Genomic DNA, 23,921 nt, shown 5'->3' on the forward strand with positions numbered 1-23,921 from the left:
TGCGTTAACGAGCAGTTGGACAGGTGTGCCTAATAAAGTGGCCGGTGAGTGTATATCTGAAAGTTACTGAATACATATTCTGTTTTGTTACATATATCTGAAAGTTACTGAATAAGAATTCTGTTTTGTTAACTATATCTAAGTTACAACTGAAAGCTCTTATTTTTGCCCCAAAGAGTGAATAAATGCTATAATGCAATTTAAAATACAGTTTCTACTGTTTCTATCAAATTGCAACCCCCTCCCCCAAGATCAGGTGGAGGGGTCCTCAGGGTAGATCAAAATACGCAGGGGGGTCCAGCACCCCAAAAAGGTTGAGAACCACTGGTTTAGACGATATTATGAGAGGAAGCACGAAGTAAGATATGTTGGACATGATCCTTATGTCATGAAGAGGGGTTTTTTTTTCCCCGTGACGAGGCGACTCCAGGCCGAACCACTGCTTTCCCCCCCTACACACACCCAGAGACGCATTAATATGACGAACACAAGTCGACTCCGCCCCCCTCCCGAAGACAGCGTTGCCAATTACTGCTGCTTCATCGAGTCCAGCCATAGTCGGATCTGACGAGACCGGGACGCGAAGCCCTGGTCCCCAGTGAGCAACTGCGTCGGCACAAGGCTGCTCCGTCATCTTCAGCTTCCCATCAGACCGAAGCTGTCTGCGGTGTGAGTATATTCAGGGCACCGACTGATGATTATATTGTAGAGATCTGGTAAAATTCGTAGGCGCCCGAGTTTAACTAAGACTATTTGTATGTCAACGGATTAACAATATTCTCAGGACACGACCACTGAACCACGATGGTGGACGACGATCAACCCAAAACCTTGTATGTGGGGAACCTGTCCAGGGATGTGACCGAGCCCCTCATCCTGCAGGTGTTCACACAGATCGGGCCCTGCAAGGGCTGTAAAATGATAGCTGATGCGTCTGGAAACGATCCCTACTGCTTTGTGGAGTTCTACGAGCACAGGCATGCTGCTGCCTCACTGGCAGCCATGAACAGACGTAAAATCATGGGTAAGGAGGTGAAAGTGAACTGGGCCACGACCCCGACCAGCCAGAAAAAAGACACAAGCAATCATTTCCATGTCTTTGTTGGAGACCTCAGCCCAGAAATAACCACGGAAGACGTCAAAACTGCCTTTGGCCCATTTGGCAAGATATCGGATGCCCGTGTTGTGAAAGATATGGCTACGGGGAAATCCAAGGGCTATGGCTTCGTGTCTTTCTTCAACAAGTGGGATGCAGAGAATGCCATTCGGCAGATGGGTGGTCAGTGGCTGGGAGGTAGACAGGTTCGAACTGACTGGGCCACTAGGAAGCCCCCTGCCCCAAAGACCAACTATGAAAGTAACTCCAAGCACCTATCCCTTGAAGAAGTAGTGAACCAGGCCAGCCCCAGTAACTGCACTGTGTACTGTGGCGGAGTCAGCACAGGACTGACGGAACAACTGATGAGACGGACCTTCTCCCCCTTCGGACAAATCATGGAAATCCGAGTCTTCCCGGACAAAGGTTACTCTTTTGTGAGGTTTAACTCTCATGAGGCTGCAGCCCATGCCATTGTGTCGGCAAATGGCACCTCACTAGAGGGTCACATAGTGAAGTGCTATTGGGGCAAGGAGACTATGATGAATCCCATGCAGCAGATGCCCATGCCCCAGCAGAACAAGATGGGCTTCACTGCAGCCCAGCCCTACGGCCAACGGGGCCAGTGGTACGGCAATGGCCCGCAGATCGGCCAGTACGTCCACAATGGCTGGCAGGTCCCCACCTATGGTGTCTACGGCCAAGCCTGGAACCAGCAGGGCTTCAAGTAAGTAACATGCTGTGCACGGGGCTCCCTTTCCTCCATCTCCACCTTTTGCTCCAGCGCCACCCAGGGCTCCTCCAAGACCAGGGGAAGGGAGTGCCAGCTCTGGCCACAGGAGGGAGCCATATATCTCCTCCTCAGTATCCATCCCCACTTCTGCCCCCTTGCCCTCCTCGCCAGCCCCCACACCATGTCCAGTTTTTTGAAGATTGAAACAAAACCACCACAACAAAACAGAAGAGTTATACAAGAACTTCTATTTTTCATTAATTGACTGTGCATCAGGATTTCATTTGAATCCCCCTACTGGTAAAACCCATGCCATTTTTTTTAAGTTAATGTTTTGTTTTTGTTACTTGAAAGTCACTCAGTTGTTTATTAAGACCTTCCAGAATGGTAATATTGATCACATAATGCTATTAAACCAGTTTATTTCATCTAAATCATTTGTTCTTTTTTTTCCCTGCACAATTTTTCAAAATGGTTGACACGTCAAAAAAAATGCATCATTTTTGTTAATGGTGACTATCTCATCCAGGAAGATGATTTTCCTTTCGATTGCTTTGAGATGGGGATAATTTAATGAAGAACCACACCCCCCTCCCCCCATGAGTGTGACGACCTCTGAATGGGACTGTATTTTTCATGGCCTGTTAAGTCATCCCCTGTGTCCACAACTATGCTCCAGCATTTTCAGCAATTTCTGTTTTTTTGGCTTTTGGATTTTTTGTTTAAACACCAATAATTGCTGAATGCCTCTGTTTATCATTGGGTCATTTGATAAACCATGTGGTGTTGGCTTTCAGATTCCTTTTTTTTCATAACTTTTTTGCATCTTGAAACACCCAAAGACTATATTATTCCTATTGAAATGACCATAGGACATGGTTATCTATGAAGGCTTAAGGTATATGGAAGTTAGAGCAGAGTGTGTGATTGTAATGAAAATGTGTAATGCCTGAGAAAAGAGGTTACAACTCTCGTCGGACATAAAATCTGCAGATGAGCCCAATCCTGTATAAAATGTCAGTCTTTCTTTGGATTTTGTTTTACAAACAGTGGTAAAAAGCAGACTGTGATTAGGTTAAACCATATATATTTAGTTTCTTGTACAAACAGAGTCAACATTTGTTATTTGATATTGTGTAGCTCATTTTAATATAGCCTGATAAATGCTGCTGTGGTGTATTGGTCAGCAGTTGGGAGGGTGGTGTAAAGAATTTAACAGCCCACTCTGCTTAGCCCATATGGTCTTTGTCTGCTCGCCCTCTCATGTTCAATAAAATCATGTTTCCCTTTGGCCCCTACAAAAAACTACTGCATCGACACAAAGTCGATGCTTCGACCGCTAAGCAGACCGATAGTACTTCCTATATAGAAAATCACTTCCTGCCCTCCATCTGCAGTTCGTGACGTCATATGCAGACAAGAAGAAGAAATGCCGGTAACACTTTAGTATGGGGAACATATTCTAAGTAAAAAAAACTTAATTACTAGTGAATTAGTAATGATCGAGATGTCACTTTAGTATGGGGGACATATTCTAAGTAACAAAAACTTAATTTAGAGTCATTTAACACTATGAACACTTGTAGTTTTGTGTGTTATGTAAGAACAGACCATATTCATTAAGTGTTAGTAAGGGAGAATAACTCTTCTTCTGGTACTACCACCTTATAAAGGCCATACTAAGCAAAGCATATTGAGATGGTACTACTAATAAGCAATACTTCTGAGGTTATAGAGGGAAAACTCATAGTTCATGGCTTACTGGTTGTACAATAAGGCCATGCAGAATAAGGCATTAATGAGTACGCAATAATGACCAATTAAGAGCCAATATGTTGCTAAATTGCATGCTAATAAGCCCCTAATTAATGGTGACTACGTTCCCCATACTAAAGTGTTACCGAAATACCTACACTACCCGTCACAGCGCCCCCTTGCGGGAATACTCAGATTGCAATCCGGCCTGATACATGTTTCTGTTTCTAGCCTTACTCGCACACAAGAAAGTAGCTTCTTTTCCCAAAACAACTACAGGCACAAAAGATGTGCCCACCTAGCAGGGAAACATGGCAGAGAGAGGTGATTTGACAATAAGAAAGGCTAGAGGCCGGCAACCCTTGGCGAACTCTCGCTGCTCTGAGATCCCCACCCTACAGCCGCAAAGCTGTGCTCACGGTCGGGACACGGAACCAGCTAAGTAAGTGCTGGGTTACAGGGGGCAGCAGCCCGGTTTGGACTGGCATACAAAGCGCGTCGAGAACCAACAGCCCGCCCCGGTCTGAGGGCGGCAATGGGGAAAAACGGTAACACGGCTGGGTTTCCAAAAAATCACACAGAAAAAGCTCAGCGAGGAAGTAGGAATGAAGGAATGAATGGAAATAAAACCGCCGATTACGGCCACGGCAGAGCGCTGAGTCCACACGGTTCTCGCCACATACAGCGAAAGCACGGTGGAGTCGGAGACTCCGGTGCGGTTAATTACGTGGAACAATCAACGATCGGGTAAAATCCAGAAGACAGTACAGACAAACCATGAATCAATCAAAATTGTAAAAAAAAAAAACGTTAAAAGTTTAAAGTAGCGTAAATTTGTGGCTAAAAAAAATAGATAAAAATGTCCATTTATGGGGCCTCCGGGTGGCGTGGCAGTCTAGTCCGTTGCCTACCAACGCGGTTCGAACCCCCGCGTTACCTCCGGCGAGGGCATCCCTACAGGGTAGAGCCTAGTTCCCATCGATGCAGAGTAGAGAACGGTCAACTGAGCATGCGCGAAATGCCTCTACCACGCCTCCACACGCCCCGCGTAGCATCCAGGCGCTAGGATTCTAGGAGGACCCGCCCCTACTCTGCGTCTGATTAGCTAACTTTAACCCTAACCCCGCCCTAGCCCCTAACCTTAACCTACCCAAACAACGGAGGCAACGAGTACTTGCGCATGCTCAGTTGACCGTTCTCTGCATCGATGGGAACTAGCCTCTACCATCCCTACAGACACAACTGGCCGTGTCTGCGGGGGGGGAAGCCGGATCTGGGCATGTGTCCTGGTCGCTGCACTAGCGCCTCCTCTGGTCGGTTGGGGCGCCTGTTCAGGGGGAAGGGGGAACTGGGGGGAATAGCGTGATCCTCCCACGCGCTGAAGCCCCTCACTGTCAGGTGAAAAGAAGCGGCTGGCGCCTCCACATGTACGGGAGGAGGCATGTGGTAGTCTGCAGCCCTCCCCGGTCGGTAGAGGGGGTGGAGCAGCAACCGGGACGGCTCGGAAGAGTGGGGGTAATTGGCAAAGTACAGTAACGTGCATGGATAAGTAGACACGTTGGTACTTGACTAACAGGTCGGACCCTTCAGTCGACTGGTTACCGTTGTCGCTTGCGGAGCGGGAGACGCGGGTTCGCGTCCCGGCTGCGGCGACGGTCTCCCGGACTGCCCCCTGTATTCGCCACCCTACAAAAGGGGGAAAAAGATCAGTTTATGACAGCTCCAGGCAGAGAAACACAAATCCTATTTTCCTTTATTTACAAGAAAAATAACTGTTGAAGCAGTTTCCCTCTCTGTGTTAGATTATTGGGATGTTATTTATGGGCAGCCTGCCAGTTCCACTCTCAAACCTTTAAAATGCAGTAGTCACTCCGCATTAAGATTCCTTACTGGATATAGTTATGGGACACACCCTTGTCCACCTAAAAAGCAGTGGTGGAATGTAACTAAGTGCATTTACTCAAGTACCGTACTTTAGTACAATTTTTAGGTACTTGTACTTTACTTGAGTATTTCCATTTTATGCCACTTTATACCTGTACTCCACTATATTTCAGAGGGAAATATTGTACTTTTTACTCCACTACATTTATGTGACGGCTTCAGTTACTAGTTACTTTGCAGTAACTTTAGTTGGTTAGTTACTTTGCAGATTTAGATTATTAATAAAAATTATAAATAAACTAATGGATTGTTGTATATTTTCACAGGCAAAGCTAGAAAGCGGTCAATAAAGTAATTAAAATTAGCTCCACCTTTACCAGCTGCAACATTAAAGTGATGAACACATTAATGTATGAATAATTATAGTCCAACAATATGATATATATGATTCTGAAATGGGCCATTCCGCATAATGAGTACTTTTACTTTTGCTACTTTAAGTATATTTTGAGGCTAATGCTTCTGTACTTTTACTTAAGTAAGAGTTTGTATGTGGGAGTTTGACTTGTAACAAAGTACTTTTACACTGTGGTATTGCTACTTATACTTATGTATCGGATCTGAATACTTCTTCCCCCACTGCTAAAACTGGCTTCCCTGTTTTTCAGTGAGGGGGGGGGGATTAGCCGTTATTTTTATTTATTGATAAAGTTATTTTTACAAAAGCTCCCCCTATCTCTCAGCCCTGCTTTCTTGGAATGCGGTAGCCATTGCACCTGCTCACAGACATGGCTCACCCTGCAGGTGCCAGAAATTCATACGGCAGTGGCTGCTGGCCAGTAGAGGGCGCTGGGGCGCCGCCCCCTTCAAATATCAAGAGATGAAAATCTACTCGAACATGTAAAATACAATTTAGTTGTATAACGCAAACAATTATGAAATAAAAGTGTTTTTCAGTCTGTGAGCACCTGTCGGCAGCCATTAAGTATTGGTTCCAAATGGTATGTGGTTGATTTCTGTCTACTTGTTGGGTGAGGGGCGCCGGCCAAATGATACCCTTAGCCCTCAAACTTGTGGCGAGCAGGTGACCCGAGGCTGCTGTCTGATTGGTTTCTTCAGATTTTCCAGGGGGCGCAGTTCTGTGCGCCCCAGACACGCCCACTTTTATCGGCGGCGAATTGGTGTTGTTTTCATGGATTTTGATCTAATGCGATTGGACAATTCTCGTGGCTGTCAATCATGTTCGCACCCACCACGACGCCTCGTCTCAGCTGTCAATCATCACCGTCTACGAACCCTGATAAAAATCTATAGGCTACATTGTCCTTCTGAATGACTCTGTGACTGTGTGGACATTAAAGCAGCTGTCAGGTGTGCTGCTGCAAGGTAAATTGTGCCCCCCCCCCCAATTTTTTTAGCAGCAGCCGCCACTGACAGTTAGGAAGATCTGCTTTTTGTTACTGTGCCCTACATACTTGGAATATGCTCCAAAAAAAACCAAAAAAAACAACACTTTAGATGACCTCATTAATACCACTGAGACAATTCCAAATTGTTATTGCTAATAATCCTTTCATTGTTCTTAATTTTTATTCATTTATTTGTCTAGTTTTCAATTCCTACACCTTTACATTTTAACAATGTTCATTTGACCCTGTTTTATTTAATTGATGTAGCCATGCATGCTTCCTTTATCGCTACCTCCTAGCTTTCTTTGATGATTGTAGCTGCGTCTGGCTTATGGTGTGTGTCTGCACCTCAGCTCCACTGTAAATGAGACTTTCCCCTCAATGTGTCTTCAGAGGATCTAAATGACTGACTGACTGACTGACTGACTGACTGACTGACTGAAGGAATGAATGAGTTGGTGACTCTGAATGACATGTTTACAAGTTTGTTCTTTCCACAGGTTTGTTTCAGAGTTTCCTGATCATCACATTTCTCAACTACATAGTTGAAGCCATGTACCGAAGGCAAGAGCGTGAAACATTTCTGCTCCTTTTAACCGACACAAACCTACCGGTTCCATTTAAGCCATGTCTTGCTGATTACATAGCAACCCACAATCTGAGACGTAAAGGTAAAATCAAGATATTTCATAACATAAGTAATGCTGTATTTTCAGGCTCATTCTGTAACCGAGTCCTATGAATGAGCGAGTGATGTTTTCCCCAGTGCAGTCAGCTTCTCTCAAGCATTTCATTTAAGCACCTTTTCTTCTTTTTTTTTTTACATAATTATCTCAGTGTTGAATGTCAAACACCGCTGAAGCATAAACGCATTCATTCTGTGCCAAGAAAATGTCAGGTCTCCCCCTGAGTTCAACAGCCTCGCTGCCCCATACCCATCAATAATTTCCCCGGGAGGTCCCCCCTTAAGAGCAGCGGGGTAACACGGAGGAGTACACTTCAGTGCTACAGCACTTTGGTAATGCAGTCTCCGGAGCTGCATGGGAAGCTGCATGACCATGAGCACTTTGGTGGTCGTTGGAGAAACATGGCTTGTTTGTGTTTCTTGTTGTCACTGAATGCAAAAATCACCTCTCAAACCCAAGTAACTGCAAGAGCGTCTGCAGTGGAAGCCTGCAGTTGGCAAAGGTATCCAAAAGAAGCTCTCGGTGTAGAGGTGTAGCTTGAATTACTTAGAAGCTACTGACCAAGGCTATGAGGCGAGCGGCCTCTTGCACAGGTCCGAATGGTTTCGATACAACGCAGAGCCTAGAGCCAATCCGTAGGGTGGTTCTGGGTTACAACAAAGACGGATGTGCCTTGCATATGATGAACGAGTCATTTAGTGGCGGTGGGAAAGCAGCTGTCACCATGGCTGACAAGAGGCCTGTCTGTGAAAGACAGAAGTGGGTAACACTTTTATACACAAATGAAGCATTAGTTAAGTATTACTAACTACTGAATCCCTCATTTGTAAAGTATTTGTAAAGCAAGACATGCACCAACGGTTAGTGTGTTAATAAACGTTTCATAAATACTTATCAATACTGCAATTCATGAGTAATTCTTGCACAAATCTATATTTAAATAGTTTGCTAATCATGTACTTACATGAGCCTATGATCCTTAGACTTTTGTGAGTCTCACGGTACTGCTGGCCTTTCAATCTCATTGGTAAGGTGTAGATGGTCCTCATTTTAGATGAGCCCATACAAGCTACTTAACTAACAACTTGTAACTACCTGAATCAATCATGGATTGCAGTATTAATAAGTATTTATACACATCTATTAACACACCCACTAACCATTGGTGCATATCTTGCTTTACAAATGCCTTACAAATGATGAATTCAGTAGTTACTAATACTTAACTAATGCCTCGTTTGTGTAGTTGTTATAGTGTTACCCAGAAATGTAATAAATCAGTTCACAGTATAGTTTTCCATCTGACAGAAGGCTGTTCAGAAGTCGAAACACTATTGCCAGATGACCAGCAACACATATTTCCACTTGTCTAAAATTTGCAAGTAACTTAGTTTAAATTCTGATTGTCCATCATCCATTATCTAAGCCGCTTATCCCAACCGGGGTCACAGGATGCTGGAGGCTATCCCAGCAGTCATTGGATGGCTGGCGGTGAGACACCTGTACAGGCCGCCAGTCTATCACAGGGCTTAATCTTATCATTTTATAATCAATTTTAGAATTTTGATTATTCATTCATTCAGTCATTCATTCATCAGCCGCCTCTCTGGGGTCGGGTCGCGGTGGCAGCAAGCTAAGTAGGGCACTCCAGACATCCCTCTCCCCAGCAACGCCCTCCAGCTCCTCCTGGGGGATCCCAAGGTGTTCCCAGGCCAGATTGGACATGGAGTCCCTTCAGTGAGTTCTGGGTCTACCCCGGGGTCTCCTGGAAAACCTCCAAAGGAAGGCGCCCAGGAGGCATCCTAATCAGGTGCCCGAACCACCTCAACTGGCTCCTTTCGACGCGAAGGAGCAGCGGCTCTACTCCGAGCTCCCCCCGGATGTCCGAGCTCCTCACCCTATCTCTAAGGCTGAGCCCAGACACCCTACGGAGGACACTCATTTCAACCGCTTGTATCCGTGATCTCACCCTTTCTGGTCACTACCCAAAGTTCATGACCATAGGTGAGGGTTGGAATGAAGACTGACTGGTAAATTGAGAGCTTTGCCTTCCGGCTCAGCTCCCTCTTCACCACAACGGTCCTGTACAACGTCCACATTACTGTTGATGCTGCACCAATCCACCTGTCAATCTCCCGCTCCACCCTGCCCTCACCCGTGAACAAGACCCCCAGATACCTGAACTCCTTCACTTGAGGCAACAACTCATCCAAAACCCGGAATTAATTAATTTTGATTATAGCTCTTTATATTTTGATCAGATGAAACACAGACAAAAAGATGAAGAGGGCGTCTTACCTCGCAAAACACTGGAAGGCCGCCTATGCGGTCTTCTAGACCAAACACTCACGTGCTTGTTTCAAATCAACTCACCTGTTGAATGCAGCACAGATGAATAATACAATTATGTAAAAGAAAATTAAACGTGTATTTTTTTTCCCCTGAATTCCTGACTACTAATTGGTTTATCTGGCCCTCTATGACTCCAGTGTGCACATCCAATAGCAAAGGGGCACAAAATATGAAAAGTCGTTTGTGAAGGGAAAGAAGGTGTCTGGCTCAAACAATTTTCATATCCCTGGAGAGAGGGAGCCTTTGTCAGAGTGGGAAACAGAAGGAAAAAAAAAGAAGTGGAGAAATGAATGAGTGGGAGAGGAGTTTCAGCCTTGGGTGAAACGGTGGAGGCCGGTGGCTCTGAAAGCATCCGAATACTCCTTCGCCTGTCCACTGTGTTCGCTGAAAATGGCCACAACCGTCACTGATAGACCGGGTACTTTACCAGCGAGCTGCACTGACGCAGAGGTGAATAAATACTCTTTAAGAAGCCTCTAGAAAGTGTCTCGGAACAGATTTCTGGCACTCTAGTACACCTGAATAACAAAACGTTCATTTAGCAATTTGCCAATCATTAATAACGCGGGCGAAGTATTAAATATGACTCAGAGGCAGACCAAGACAGCAGCTCGGGTAAGAAATGTGTTTCAAATATTTGCTCTTTTTAACGGTGTGTCATATTTTGTGCCACGTTTTATATTCAAGCGGGGTTCTGACCGGATCTGACGGTGTTAGCGGTGGAAATTAAGCAGAGAATAGGAACTCGGTAGGGCGAGAGTCGAGGTCAAGTGGCCTCCTTGCTACTTGGTGTACCAACAGGCCTCTGTGTATGTAGTCAGTATGGGTGTCCAAGTTCAGGGCTTCATATTTACAGTATCTCACAGCCTTTACGTCATCAATTAAACCTGACTGACGCCGAGCATACGGCAATCATTGAGAATATGGTTTATTTAGTGTGGTTGTGCCTTCGAGCACGCGCACCCCCGAGACAACCGTTATTTACAGCACCTGGCCGGGAAGCAAGTAAAATAGCTCAATAAGCAGTTGCTATGCCCGCGTTATACCGCTCGTATTTTGTTTCCTATGTCAAGGCAGAGTAAGGCTAACATAACTCTTCCCCCTGCTATATAACAGGGACACCCTCGGAGCTGAGAGAACCATCAACTACGAGCTGCTCAACACTCGTAACTGCTGCTGCGATGAGCGGGACGTCTCCGGGGTCGAGGCAGATGACGTATTGACAGTGGCGCCCCCAAGGGGTGGCCAGGGGTGGCCACCCTGATACTATCCCTGCCCCCCCCGCCCCCCCCCCCAGCCACGAGTCGCATATGCAGAATATGCTTCTGATTAATCATAATATGCTTCTATCTGATATTTTACATTAGGTGCTGTTCATTTAAATCAATAATGTAGATTTTTCTTAACTTCCATATTGACAGTTTTCCACTAGCCTATACAGTATACTACAACAGCATCATAGAATTCCCGAAATTCAGTCATGGCTTTTGGTTTTGGTGTGCCACCCCAAGATTTTCAGTGGCCCCATTTGGCCCCCCCTACGAAAAATTTCTGGGGGCGCCACTGCGTATTAAACGCGTGGCTTACAGGACGGACGAGAGGGCATCACGGCACCAACATACCAGCCACGTCACACGACATTAATTTTTTTAGATAACTCAGGGTTAATCTGCTCGCCCTGATGCCACCCGGTCTCCAGTACGAATACTGGTGTGGCGTGCAAATTGAACGCGAGTAGAAGAGGCCCCCTCGAGCCGAGGCCCTCGGCCTCCAAAGTGCACGTATCACCGCGGTCTGTGCAGAAACGGCAAGGGAGCAGTGATTAAGTCTAGAAGTCGGCAGGCTTATTCTGCCAGGAGTTTTCAAATTGCCACACCACTCGTTTAGGCAGAAATACCACTTTGAGAGATGAAATGCAAAAGAGTACATCCCCCCCCACCACCCCCCTCAACAGCTATATGTTCAAAGTTCAGAGGTTGACATCTCCAAACTCTGTGGCTGGGGGGGGGGGGTGTCAGATATAAAAAAAGAAGGTGTTATCCCTGTGCAATACGGCTGTAATTATCTTCACCCGGTGTCCTCCTGCACAATAAGTTCTCTGGCCCGGCGACATGGCGCCACGGTAATGGCTCCGGAATAATTTTCACCTTCGCCACAGGCATGCTGAGAATTCAAATTCTGCTCACACGAAGAAAGTCACAGCACAGATTGGCTCCCAGATTAGCTCTTTATCCCAAATGTCTCCCTGCAACCTGCAAGGGCACCAGTCAGAATATATATATATATATATACACTGACGAACCAAAACATTATGACCACTCACAGGCCAACCGAATAACGCCGGTTATCTCCAAACGAGGGCCACGTGTCAAGTTCTGGGAAGATTAGATGGTAAGCAAACAGTCCGTTTCCATAGTCAATGTGTCGGGTGCAGGAGTAAAGCCCTGGGTGACTGACCGTGTCTCTGAAACGGCGAGGATGTGGGGTGCTCCTGGTCAGCAGTGGCGAGTACCTACCGACAGTGGTCCGAGGAGGGACAAACCGCAAACCAGCGACAGGGTGTTGGGCACCCAAGGCCTCATCGATGCGCGAGGGCAATGAAGGTTATCCCATCCGGTCCGAACCGACAGAAGTTCTACTGGGGCACAAGTCACAGAACATTTGCATGATGGTTACGGGAGGAATGTGTCAGCACACACAATGCCTGACGGTCCTAGGCCCGCCCACTTTTCACCAGGCCCACCCTACAATTTTCCTACCCCAAAAAATATGTTATATATATTATTTTTTACAAATTTTCATTTAGTCATAAATGATTCGAAATCAGCCAATGATCGCATGATTTTGTGCTAAAAATAGTTTTTACAAACATAATTTTATATGTTGATGTTCAAGCAAGTTCATGAGACAGGGCCGTTGATTGGGCTGTGGTTGCTTGGTCACAGACCTGTTGCGCCCTCTATTGGTGGGTCAGTGATATAATTATAGTTCAAAATGGTCACTCACTGGCTTTCAACGTTGGCAAGTGATGGCACCGCTGCTGTTCAAGCAACATATATTTTGCACTGAGTAATTTTTAACATTTTGGCTCATTTTGTCAACGCTGCATGAATTATGAGGTTTTTTTTGTGATTACGTTTGTTATTCTATCCAGCTCGATTTTGGTCTCAACATGCACCAAATTGATGCATTTAAATGATCAATATTGAAAATTTTTCTTCCGGGGGAGCATGCCCCCGGACCCCCCTAGGGAATTCCAGGCCCATCCATAATTGGCCTGGCCCACCCAAAACTGACATCCTGGAGCCGTGCCTGGAAACAAAACACTGTCCGCCACTAAAAGCAAATACGCGAGCATCAGAAACTGGAGCTTGGGGCAGTGGGTTACTTGGTCCAATGAGTTCTGTTTTCCTTTCTTTTTTTCTAAATTCCATTTCTGATTTCTCCCAATTTAGTGGCCAATCGATCCCTATTTTAGTCGAAACTCCCACCCTCATACTGCATGCATTCACTAGCTGCATCTCTCCGGCCGGCAGTCTCGAAGGAGGCGCCTCGCCATTTTCGTGACGAGGCGACTCCAGGCCAAACCACTGTTTTTTCTGACACACACAGAGACGCGTTTATGTGACGGACACAAGCCGACTCCGCCCCCCTCCCGAAGACAGCGTTGCTAATTACTGCTGCTTCGTCGAGTCCGGCCATAGTTAGATCTGACGAGACCGGGGCGCGAATCCCCGGTCCCCAGTGAGCAACTGCATCGACACAAAGCCGATGCTTAGACCGCTACACCACCACGGACACCTGAGTCCCGCCTTCTTTTAAATCACCTGGATGGCTGTGTACATGTGCACCATTTACCTGGGGAAGTGATGGCACCAGGATGCAGTGTGGGGAGACAACAGGCCGGTGGAGGGAGTGTGACGCTCTGGGCAATGTTCTGCTGGGAAACTTTGGGTCCGGCCACTCAAGTGGACATCATGTGCCACCTACATCAACATCGTTGCAGACCAGATACACCCCTTCATGGCAATGGGATTCCCTGAAGGCACAGTGGTCTCTCTCAGCAGGATAACACACCCTGCCAGAAGGCACACGTTGCTCAGGAATGGTTTGAGGAACACGATGATTAAAGGTTTTGCCCTGGCCTGCAAAGTTCCCCAGATCTCAATCTGATTGAACATCTGTGGGATGTGCTGGACCGACAAGACTGATCCACAGCGGCTCCTCCTCACAACTTACAGGACTTAAAGGATCTGCTGTTAATGTCTTGGTGTCAGATACTACAGAACACCGTCCTGTAGGGTCCATGCCTTGGCGGGTCGGCACTGTTTAGGCAGCACACAGAAGACCAACAGCATATTAGGGGGGTACTCATAATGTTTTAGCTCATCAGTGTATACCCTTCTATATGTATGTGAATGTGTGTGTATACACACACACACACACATATATATTATACATATACAGACACACACATACATATATACACACACACACACGTATATATATATATATATATATATATATATATATATATGGACAAATCCTGTGGAATGACAAGACCATACCGGATCGGTCGAGGCCCAGCTTAACAACGGCCTCCATCGTTGCTGTGCTCTCACAGGGTACTGATGGAAACCATAAAACCCGCTGCGGCGACCCCTGAGAAAGAGGGAACAAACAGAAAGAGGAAGAAGAAGAGGGAACATGTGACATCAGCGGAGATGTCGGACGATTTAATACGTTCGGATTTCAAAGACATTTTTGAACCCTGTAGTTTCATGGCACATCATATTGAACAGACTCTCTTTTATACACAGAAGACTTTTCCCCCCCCCTTACCTACTGAATATTTTCAATTTTTATTTTTAGCGGGTAGCTGTTTGTAGGGAAGTGTGGAGTTAATTACACAACTCAGTGGCTTTGGTGTGTGCCTCATGGTTTCTTATTAGGAAATCTATGGTGCCTGCATTGCATGCTTACAAAGTAATTTGTTTACTGGGCTTAATTTGGTTTCATGTAATATTTATTCTAGCCAGAGGTTAATCATCCTATATATGTGCTGTTCAGAAAGCTTTTACATTAGGTGTTGCAAATTATGATAAATCTGTTATTTATAAACTACTGGCTATAGTCCCACAAGGATATATATAAACTTAATGCGCCCGGGCTGACAAAACAGTCAACATTGATAAACCTAAGAAATGAAAATATAGTGCTCCTGGCAGTAGATAAGCTCTGCACATTATCCTCTACAGGACACGATCAGAGGGGAAGATTAGTGTATTGCACTGCGAGACGTCTGTCCTTCTGCACCTCTATGACATTAATCTACCTCTAATCACCACAGTGTCCACTGCACCGTCTTTCTCAGCTGTCATCCACCCGTTATAGTCTTCTTCTCAGGCTGAAACAAGTGTCTGACTCGAAATGTTCCACTTTCTGCTCACTACGCTTTCAAATTTGCCACCCGCTCCACAGAGAATGTGTCTCAACCGCTTTGGTCAAAGTGGTTTCTTTGACACATGTGCAAATGCACACCTCCACATTATCAAGATATGCAACTCACCAGTTTTAATGTGGCAGCCCAGAGCCAAAACAGCTGAGGGGCCCTTCACGCTTCCGCAACAGAACCTGTCCAACTTTTAGCCTTATCCATCCATCCATTACCCACACTGCTTATTCTACTCAGGGTCGCAGGGGTGATGGAGCCTATCCAAGCAGTCATTGGCGGCAGGCGGGAGACACCCTGTACAGGCCGCCAGGCCATCACAAGGGCCCCCCCACCCCCACACCTAGGGACAATTTAGTATGGCCGATTCACCTGACCTACATGTCTTTGGATTATGGGAGGAAACTGGAGCACAAAACCCACGGAGACACGGGGAGAACGCAAAAACTCCACACAGAGGACAACCTGGGATGACCCCCACAGCTGGACTACCCCCGGGGCTCGAACCCAGGACCTGCTGTGAGGTGACCACGCTAACCACTGTGCTACCATGCCGCTATATATATATATATATACACGTATATATCTCTTTTGCCTTTCAGGAAGAACAATAATCCATCATTATTGTGGGTTTCCTTATGTACTGAATATCATCCCCTTGTTCTCCGTTGTGGCCTTCCTGTTAGAGCATAATTATGCACTACAGAGTTGTAAAGAACGAGCTCCTTCTCGGGAGATAGAGAGCAGGTCATCTGGTAACTGGAGGGTTGCCGGTTCGATCATCGGCTCCTCCTTGCAAAAACGTCGGGGTGTCCATGAGCAAGACACCTGACCCCTAACTGCCCCTGCCTGATGAGCTGGTCGTTACCTTTCATGGTTGACATCGCTGTCGGTGTATGAGTGTGTGTGTACGTGGGTAAATGTGAGGCATTCATTGATTGTGAAGCATTTTAAAAGTGTTTTTTGCAGCTACAAAAGTGTTATATAAATGCAATCCATTTACCATTTACCTTCTGATTTCTGCAAGTCAGAGACATTCTCAGAGCACCATTTCACACCAAGTTCCAGGGCTGTCATATCATTCATCCATCAGATTCATGGTAGAAATAGAGTTAAGGCCAGGTTTATGGTCCAACATATCAAATGTTAATCGCACTAGATATACGGACATGCACTTATGTATTTTTAGCTCAGCCTTGGCAGCTATGAGGACTCTGCATAGGATATGCAAATTCATTCCTACGAGAAACACTGACGCAGGGGGGGATAGAGTATTTAAAAGCACGAGGCCTGACTTTTTTAGCCACCCTCTTTGTGGTTTCGCCAAATATTGTTACTAATGAAACTACAATCGATGATTTCAATAAATAAGCACTTTCACTGACAGCCATGGTCATTTTCAAAGCTGTTAAACGGGAATTGTAGTTGCTCTTGGTGCTAGATTTATTTGAGATGAAAAGGTAGAGAATTCAAGGATGGTCGTAGATGGGTGTAGACCACGGAGTCCTGGCCTGACGATTTTAGCACAACACAGAAAAGCTAACACTCTTTCAAGGATGAGGAAGTGCACTTCCTTGATAGGGAGGAACTCTGGTTTGAACAGGGAGTCAAAGAGGCCATATATGTGAAGAGGGAACGACTATCATTGAACCGAGTGGGGGCCTAAGAGTACATCTGTCACCATCTTACAATGCTGTGATTTTAACTATTCCCCAGTCCTCTGTGAATAGTACACGTGGCCTTTGTAACGCTAGTTAATGGTCACGGTAATTTGTATATGAAGCTGATCATTTTTCTTGGTCGTTATGTCACTGTATTGTTTATAAGGGTGGAGCGACCTGCAGTCAGTTGAAATTGAAGAAGTTACTTAGATGAGTCATGGAACATTTCTCTCGATAATCGTTGTGCCCAGATGAACTGATTCAACTCTCTGTGATTTGGTTAATTTTGTCCTTTGCAGGGCTTTACTCCATTACTCCATCACAGGACACCCAGAGAAAACCGCACACTCAAAATCACACCTGTTGCCATTGTAGGGTCTCCAATTCACATGGCTGCATATCTTCGGATGGAGGTAAGAAACTGGAGTATCTAGGGGGGGAACCTTGGGTGAAACAGCATTGACAGTGCTATTTTCAGCTGTTCGTGCTGGTTCTGTCTGTCTGTCAATCCTGACATATGTGCTGATGCTACTAAATCCAACAGAGCCATTGTTAATGTTATTATCTGTAGCTGTGTTCATACTGCTATTAGCAGAGGCACCTGGTGTTGCCCGGGGAAAATGTTCTCACCAAAACGATCTGATCTTTACGATTTAATCGACGATGAAATATAGGGTAATTTATGATATGATACGTGTGATAAACGACTGTCGAATAAACGAATCTTATTAACGAAAATGATCAAATGTCATAATTTTCAATCCATTCATCAAGCTTCTTTGCCAATGTGTGTATTAATCGCTCAGTGCTCAAGCGCCTCAGGGTAAACCACGTTACATGTCTTGTGGCAACAAAAAATTGTCACGTGCTTTGTGATAAGTAAGTTGAGTGTTCACCACTCTTACTCTTGCAACCTTGAATCCAGGGTGACGATCTGCACTAATAACCCTGGTATCGAGGCTGAAAAATTCCTTTGATTGATATGATGTAACAACGTATGGCATCGAATATTAAAAAGACGCTACATTTTGCCACCAAATTTCGCAAATAAATCAAAAACGTTTACTTGGTTTTTGAAATATTTTTTTTTAACTGTGCAATCCTTGGAAAGTGCTGATTCTAAAGATACCTTTCTTTTTGTTCTGCAATGAGTATTTCTGGAGTTTTAAGCGAACATACAAACATGCACTCTTGAGTGTGTGTGTGTATATAGTCATCTATATATATCTATATATATATGTGTGTGTGTGTGTGTGTGTGTGTGCTCTGGTACTGACAGGAACCTGTCATGATCCGCTCAAGACCCTAGGGCATGTTTTATGTGGGGGGTTTTCCCCCAGTGTTTCCTGTTTTATTTTGGTGTTATTTGTCTCTCATGTCAGATGTCTCTTCCTGTCAAGTTTTCCGCCTTTGTGATTACCGGTCCCACCCTAATGTGTCCCACCTCTGTGTCATTGTCTCCCCCATGTGTTGTAGTTAAGCCATGTATTTTCTCCCTCATGTTGCCAGTTCGTCTTTACCCCCGTGTGAGCGTTCCAGCATTATTTTCTTGTCTTCCCAGCAGAGGTGGTTTCTATAAGACAACAGGTGAAGCAGTGCTTCACCAAAAAAAACAAAAACATAACATACATTTCACATAAGACATCTTTTTTAGATGCCAATGTAACATCCCTGGAACAGGGGAAGACATTAATACACGACAGCTGCTGGCTCTTCATCAGCTGTATTAATCGTATTAATGACCAAAAATACAAATCCCAACCTAAAACGATACTATTTAGTTAGCGCGCCTGCAAATATAACACACAAATGCAGACATGCACAAAAGTATACGTTCACACGCGTGCACACACGCGGCGGGAGCGAAGGCGTGTGCGGTGCATGTCTCGATCACGCGCCAACCTCATGCACACACCACGTATTCTGCACCAGCAGCAGCCACGATCACGTGCTCATGTCACGCACACAGCATGCACTCGGCGCCGGTAACATACACTTCCAAACACTGTGCTCAACAAAACACACCTCGACATATTAATATCTACACACCGTCTTCTGAGAACATGCCAAAGCCAACAAACAATCACCGCCACTTCACATTGGTCACACGCTAGCTAACCCCTATGCTAGCGATGTACTATTAACTATTCTGGCAACACTTGTCTTAGACATACGAAATAAATAGGCAAATAAATACAGAGGTAAATTCAGCCTCATTCTGATCAGTGTTAGCAGAAGGCTATGAAAGGGAGTCAGTCTTGGACTAGCTTTCAGAAATCCTGACAGAACGGTACAGACAACCATTAATTTAGCATAGCTTGGAAGACCTGTGAGTTCTTGTACCATTTCATCATTCTCTTTAAATGCCTCTTCTTTAAAAGAAAGCAGATCAACTTTGTCCTTTAGACCAGTGTTTCTCAACCGGGGGCCCGCGGACCCCTAGTGGTCCGTGGTGTAATTGCAAGGGGTCCGTGAAAATAAAATGTCTTTAAAAAAAGATCCTATTGTGGTGGACACGTATTGGGGACAGAATTCAACCCAGGAACTAAGGGTTAAGTCATGGTTGCCCTGGCAGGTTAACGCAGGGTTAAGTTATGGTTGTCCAGCCAGTTTTCTGATTATTCTTGCCACCTCCGCTCAGTCGAGCTGTGGGTTTTTGTTTGTCTCGCTGATTTACCGTGGATTAAAGAAAGTTGCCTACACGGCTAAAGTGTGAACCTACGGTCTTCTCCGTTACTTCGGCTCTACACTGGTGACCCCGACGTCGGTTTTCGGATAAGTTTTCTGAAACCACACACATTATGGCTACGAACGCCGTTGCAATTAAACTGCCGGAGTTTTGGGAGTCTTCCGCGGCTACATGGTTCGCGCAGGCTGAGGCACAGTTCGCGCTCAGAGACATAACAGCAGACGAGACCAGGTACTACTACGTAGTGGCAGCGCTGGGGGGCGCTACGGCTTCCAGGATAAGCGGTTTCATAACCAACCCACCGGCCGATGGTAAATACGCCGCACTTAAACATCTCCCCCTTGAAACTTTTGAACTGTCAGCAACGGAGAGAGCACGTCGCCTCTTCGCAATTCAGGGCTTGGGAGATGGCAAACCATCGGAGCTAATGAGCAGGATGTTAAACCTACTGGGTCAAGAAAAGCCATGTTTCCTGTTTATGGAGCTGTTTCTGCGCAACATGCCGCCCCACGTCCAGACTGCGCTCGCTAACTCCACCATCACTGATCCCCGTGAGCTGGCAAAGGAGGCTGACCGATTCTTCGTCGCTACACAACGTTCCTCCCATGCCGGGGTGCTGGCTCCTACCTTCACCGGCCCCCCGCCGACATCGCGGGCGTGGCCCGACGGTGGCGCCACAGCATCAGACCGCTACAAGCCCTCTGGACTCTGTCTGTACCACGCTCGATTTGGTGTGAAAGCTAAACGGTGCCGTTCCCCCTGCAACTACAGGCCGACGGGAAACGAGAGGGCCAACACTCAGTAGTGGCCATGAGTGTTGGCGATACGAGCAGGCTACTCTTCATCCTCGACACCATCTCCGGTCGGCGATTTCTTTGTGACACGGGCGCACAGAGAAGCGTGCTCCCTGCTACTGACGTCGACATCATGGGCGGGGAGCGGGGCCCCCAGTTGGCGACGGCTGACGGCAGCCCTATCCACACCTACGGCGTGCGGTCTGTAGAACTGTGTTTTGGTGGACAACGTTTCACGTGGGAGTTCGTCATGGCCAATGTAACGCTTCCCCTCCTCGGAGCTGATTTTTTGTGCGCTTACGGTTTGCTAGTGGACATTCAGAACAGCCGTCTGGTCGATGCCTTAACCTTCTCCTCCTTCGCATGTACGCGGAGGGAAGCGGCCTATGCAGGTCTAGCCAACTCTCTCTCAGAGGCAGACAAGTTCACCCGCCTCCTCGCTGAGTTCCCTGACCTCACCCAGCCTACCTTCTCTGCACCCACCGCTAAGCATGGGGTGGAGCATCACATTGCTACGAAGGGGCCCCCGGTCTACGCCAGAGCCAGGCGTCTCGACCCCGCCAAACTCGCCATTGCCAAGTCTGAGTTCGAGCACCTGGAACGCATGGGGATCATCCGCCGCTCTGACAGCCCGTGGGCGTCCCCACTCCACATCGTCGCTAAGCCTGATGGAGGTTGGCGTCCATGCGGGGACTACCGCCGACTAAATGACGCCACCACGCCTGACCGCTATCCTGTCCCGCATATCCAGGACTTTTCTGCAAACCTGTCTGGCAAATGCGTCTTCTCAAAAGTCGACCTGGTCCGTGGTTATCATCAAGTTCCCGTGCACCCCTCAGACATCCCCAAGACAGCGGTGACAACCCCATTCGGCCTATTTGAATTCCTACGAATGCCATTTGGACTCAAAAACGCAGCCCAGTCCTTTCAGCGGCTGATGGATTCAGTGCTCCGTGGCCTTCCTTTCATCTTCGTCTATTTGGACGACATACTCATCGCCAGCGCCTCCGAGGAAGAACACCTGTCCCATCTTCATGCCCTCTTCACACGCCTCAGCCAGCATGGGCTGATCGTCAACCCGGCGAAGTGCCGGTTCGGGCTGACAGCCATTGATTTCCTCGGGCACCGCATCACTGGGGACGGGGCAGTCCCCCTGCCCTCAAAGGTGGAAGCGGTGGCGGCCTTTCCGCGCCCCCAAACAGCTCGTGCGCTCAGGGAGTTCATCGGGATGGTGACATTCTACCACCGCTTCATTCCTCGAGCCGCCTTTATCATCCGGCCACTGTACGAGGCGCTGAAAGGCATGTCCCCCAACCAGGCGGTCGACTGGACAGCAGAGCGGGACCGTGCGTTCACCGAGACTAAAGCTGCGCTCTCCCAGGCTACCCTGCTAGCGCATCCTTCACCTACAGCGCCTATTTCCATAACCACGGATGCATCGGACTATGCTGTTGGTGCGGTTCACGAACAGTGGGTGGGGGGGGCTTGGCAGCCTTTGGCCTTTTTCAGTCGCCATCTTACACCCCGAGAGCGCAAGTATAGTACTTTTGACAGGGAACTCCTCGGTCTCTGGCTCGCCGTCCGGCATTTCCGTTTCCTGCTAGAGGGCCGCGAGTTTACTGCGTACGTGGACCACAAGCCCCTCACGTTTGCCATGTCCAAGACGGCCGAGCCATGGTCCGCTCGCCAGCAGCGACAACTCTCCTACATTTCGGAATTCACTACCGACATCCAGCACGTCGCTGGTAAGTCTAACCAGGTAGCTGACTGCCTGTCTAGGGCAGTGATTGGAGCGGTCCACCTAGGCCTTGACTATGCACAGATGGCTGCTGACCAGGCCACGGACCCGAGCATCCTCCGTCTCCGGGCCTCCGACACGGGGCTCCGCCTGCAGGACGTTCCTTTCAGCGACACAGGTGTCACCCTCCTGTGTGACGTCTCCACAGGACAGCCCAGGCCCATCGTCCCGCACAGCTGGAGACGCCCCGTATTTGAAGCTGTGCACGGCCTCTCTCATCCAGGCGGTAAGCCATCCGTGCGCCTGACCTCTGCTAAGTTTGTGTGGGAGGGACTTAAGAGAGACGTGAAAGCGTGGGCCGACTCGTGTGTTGCCTGTCAGCGGGCTAAGATACACCGCCACATTAAGGCGCCCCTGGAACGCTTCGCAGTGCCGGAGAGACGATTTGACCATGTCCACGTCGACCTGGTTGGTCCCCTACCCCCCTCCCATGGGTTCACCTAGCTCTTCACTGTGGTGGACAGGACTACGCGCTGGCCTGAAGCTGTTCCCCTGGCATCCACGACGTCTGCTGATGTGGCCCGGGCTTTTATTGGGTCGTGGGTCTCACGTTTCGGTACGCCTTCCGACCTTTCATCTGACCGTGGGCCACAGTTTACCTCAGAGCTATGGAATGCTGTGGGTGAGGCTCTGGGCGTCAAGCTTCATCGCACTACCGCCTACCACCCTCAGGCGAACGGCCTATGTGAGCGCTTCCACCGGTCCATGAAGGCTGCGCTTCGGGCTACTCTCAAGGACTGCAACTGGGTCGACAAGCTCCCATGGGTCATGCTGGGCCTGCGGACCGCCCCGAAGGAAGACCTACAAGCCTCCTCTGCGGAGCTGGTGTACGGCACGCCGCTGCGAGTCCCAGGCGATTTCATGCCCAATGCAACGCGTCCCTGGTCAGCTGTGGACCAACGAGCCTCCTTGCTGGACGGGGTCAGAGCTTTCACACCCGTCCCTACCGCCCAACACGGCGCTCCGGTGTCCCAGGTGCCCCCAGGTCTGCAGTCAGCGGACTACGTGTTCATCCGTCACGACGCACACCGCCCCCCTCTGCAACCCCCTTATGACGGCCCCTTCCGCGTCCTGGAACGGGGAACTAAGCACCTGGTGGTGGATTTTGGGGGCACGGCCGAGCATGTTTCAGTGGACCGAGTTAAACCCGCACACCTGGACTTGACGCAGCCGTTGGAGTTAGCCCAACCTCCTCGTCGCGGTCGTCCCCCGGCTCCGCCTCCTCCCCCCGTGGAGGCCCGAGCTGCCTCTTCTGCTCCTCAGGCCGACCTCCACAGGCCCGCGTCAATGCCTCCCACAGACACTCCGGCCCCTGTTATCCGGAGCCGCCGCGGACGGGCTGTCGTCCCCCCGCGCCTGCCTGACTTCGATTACTAGGGCGAATTCTGGGGGGGGTCATGTGGTGGACACGTATTGGGGACAGAATTCACCCCAGGAACTAAGGGTTAAGTCAGGGTTGCCCTGGCAGGTTAACGCAGGGTTAAGTTATGGTTGTCCAGCCAGTTTTCTGATTATTCTTGCCACCTCCGCTCAGTCGAGCTGTGGGTTTTTGTTTGTCTCGCTGATTTACCGTGGATTAAAGAAAGTTGCCTACACGGCTAAAGTGTGAACC

The 23,921-nt window shown here is 47.8% G+C and overlaps 1 protein-coding gene across 1 annotated transcript; it reads left to right on the forward strand.

The window, feature by feature from the left end:
• Window positions 1-728: 728 nt before the first annotated feature.
• On the forward strand, window positions 729-1,827 carry LOC130121077 (cytotoxic granule associated RNA binding protein TIA1-like). Its single transcript, XM_056289913.1, has one exon. The coding sequence runs from the start codon at window positions 805-807 to the stop codon at window positions 1,825-1,827; it is 1,023 nt and encodes a 340-aa protein (XP_056145888.1). The 5' UTR covers window positions 729-804.
• The last annotated feature ends 22,094 nt before the right edge of the window (window positions 1,828-23,921 follow it).

Source organism: Lampris incognitus, chromosome 11 (genome assembly GCF_029633865.1).
Source record: "Lampris incognitus isolate fLamInc1 chromosome 11, fLamInc1.hap2, whole genome shotgun sequence".
Taxonomy (NCBI): Eukaryota; Metazoa; Chordata; class Actinopteri; order Lampriformes; family Lampridae; genus Lampris; species Lampris incognitus.

Coding starts and splice junctions, on each gene's coding strand:
- LOC130121077 (XM_056289913.1), top strand. CDS start 805: ATGGTGGACGACGATCAACCCAAAACCTTGTATGTGGGGAACCTGTCC.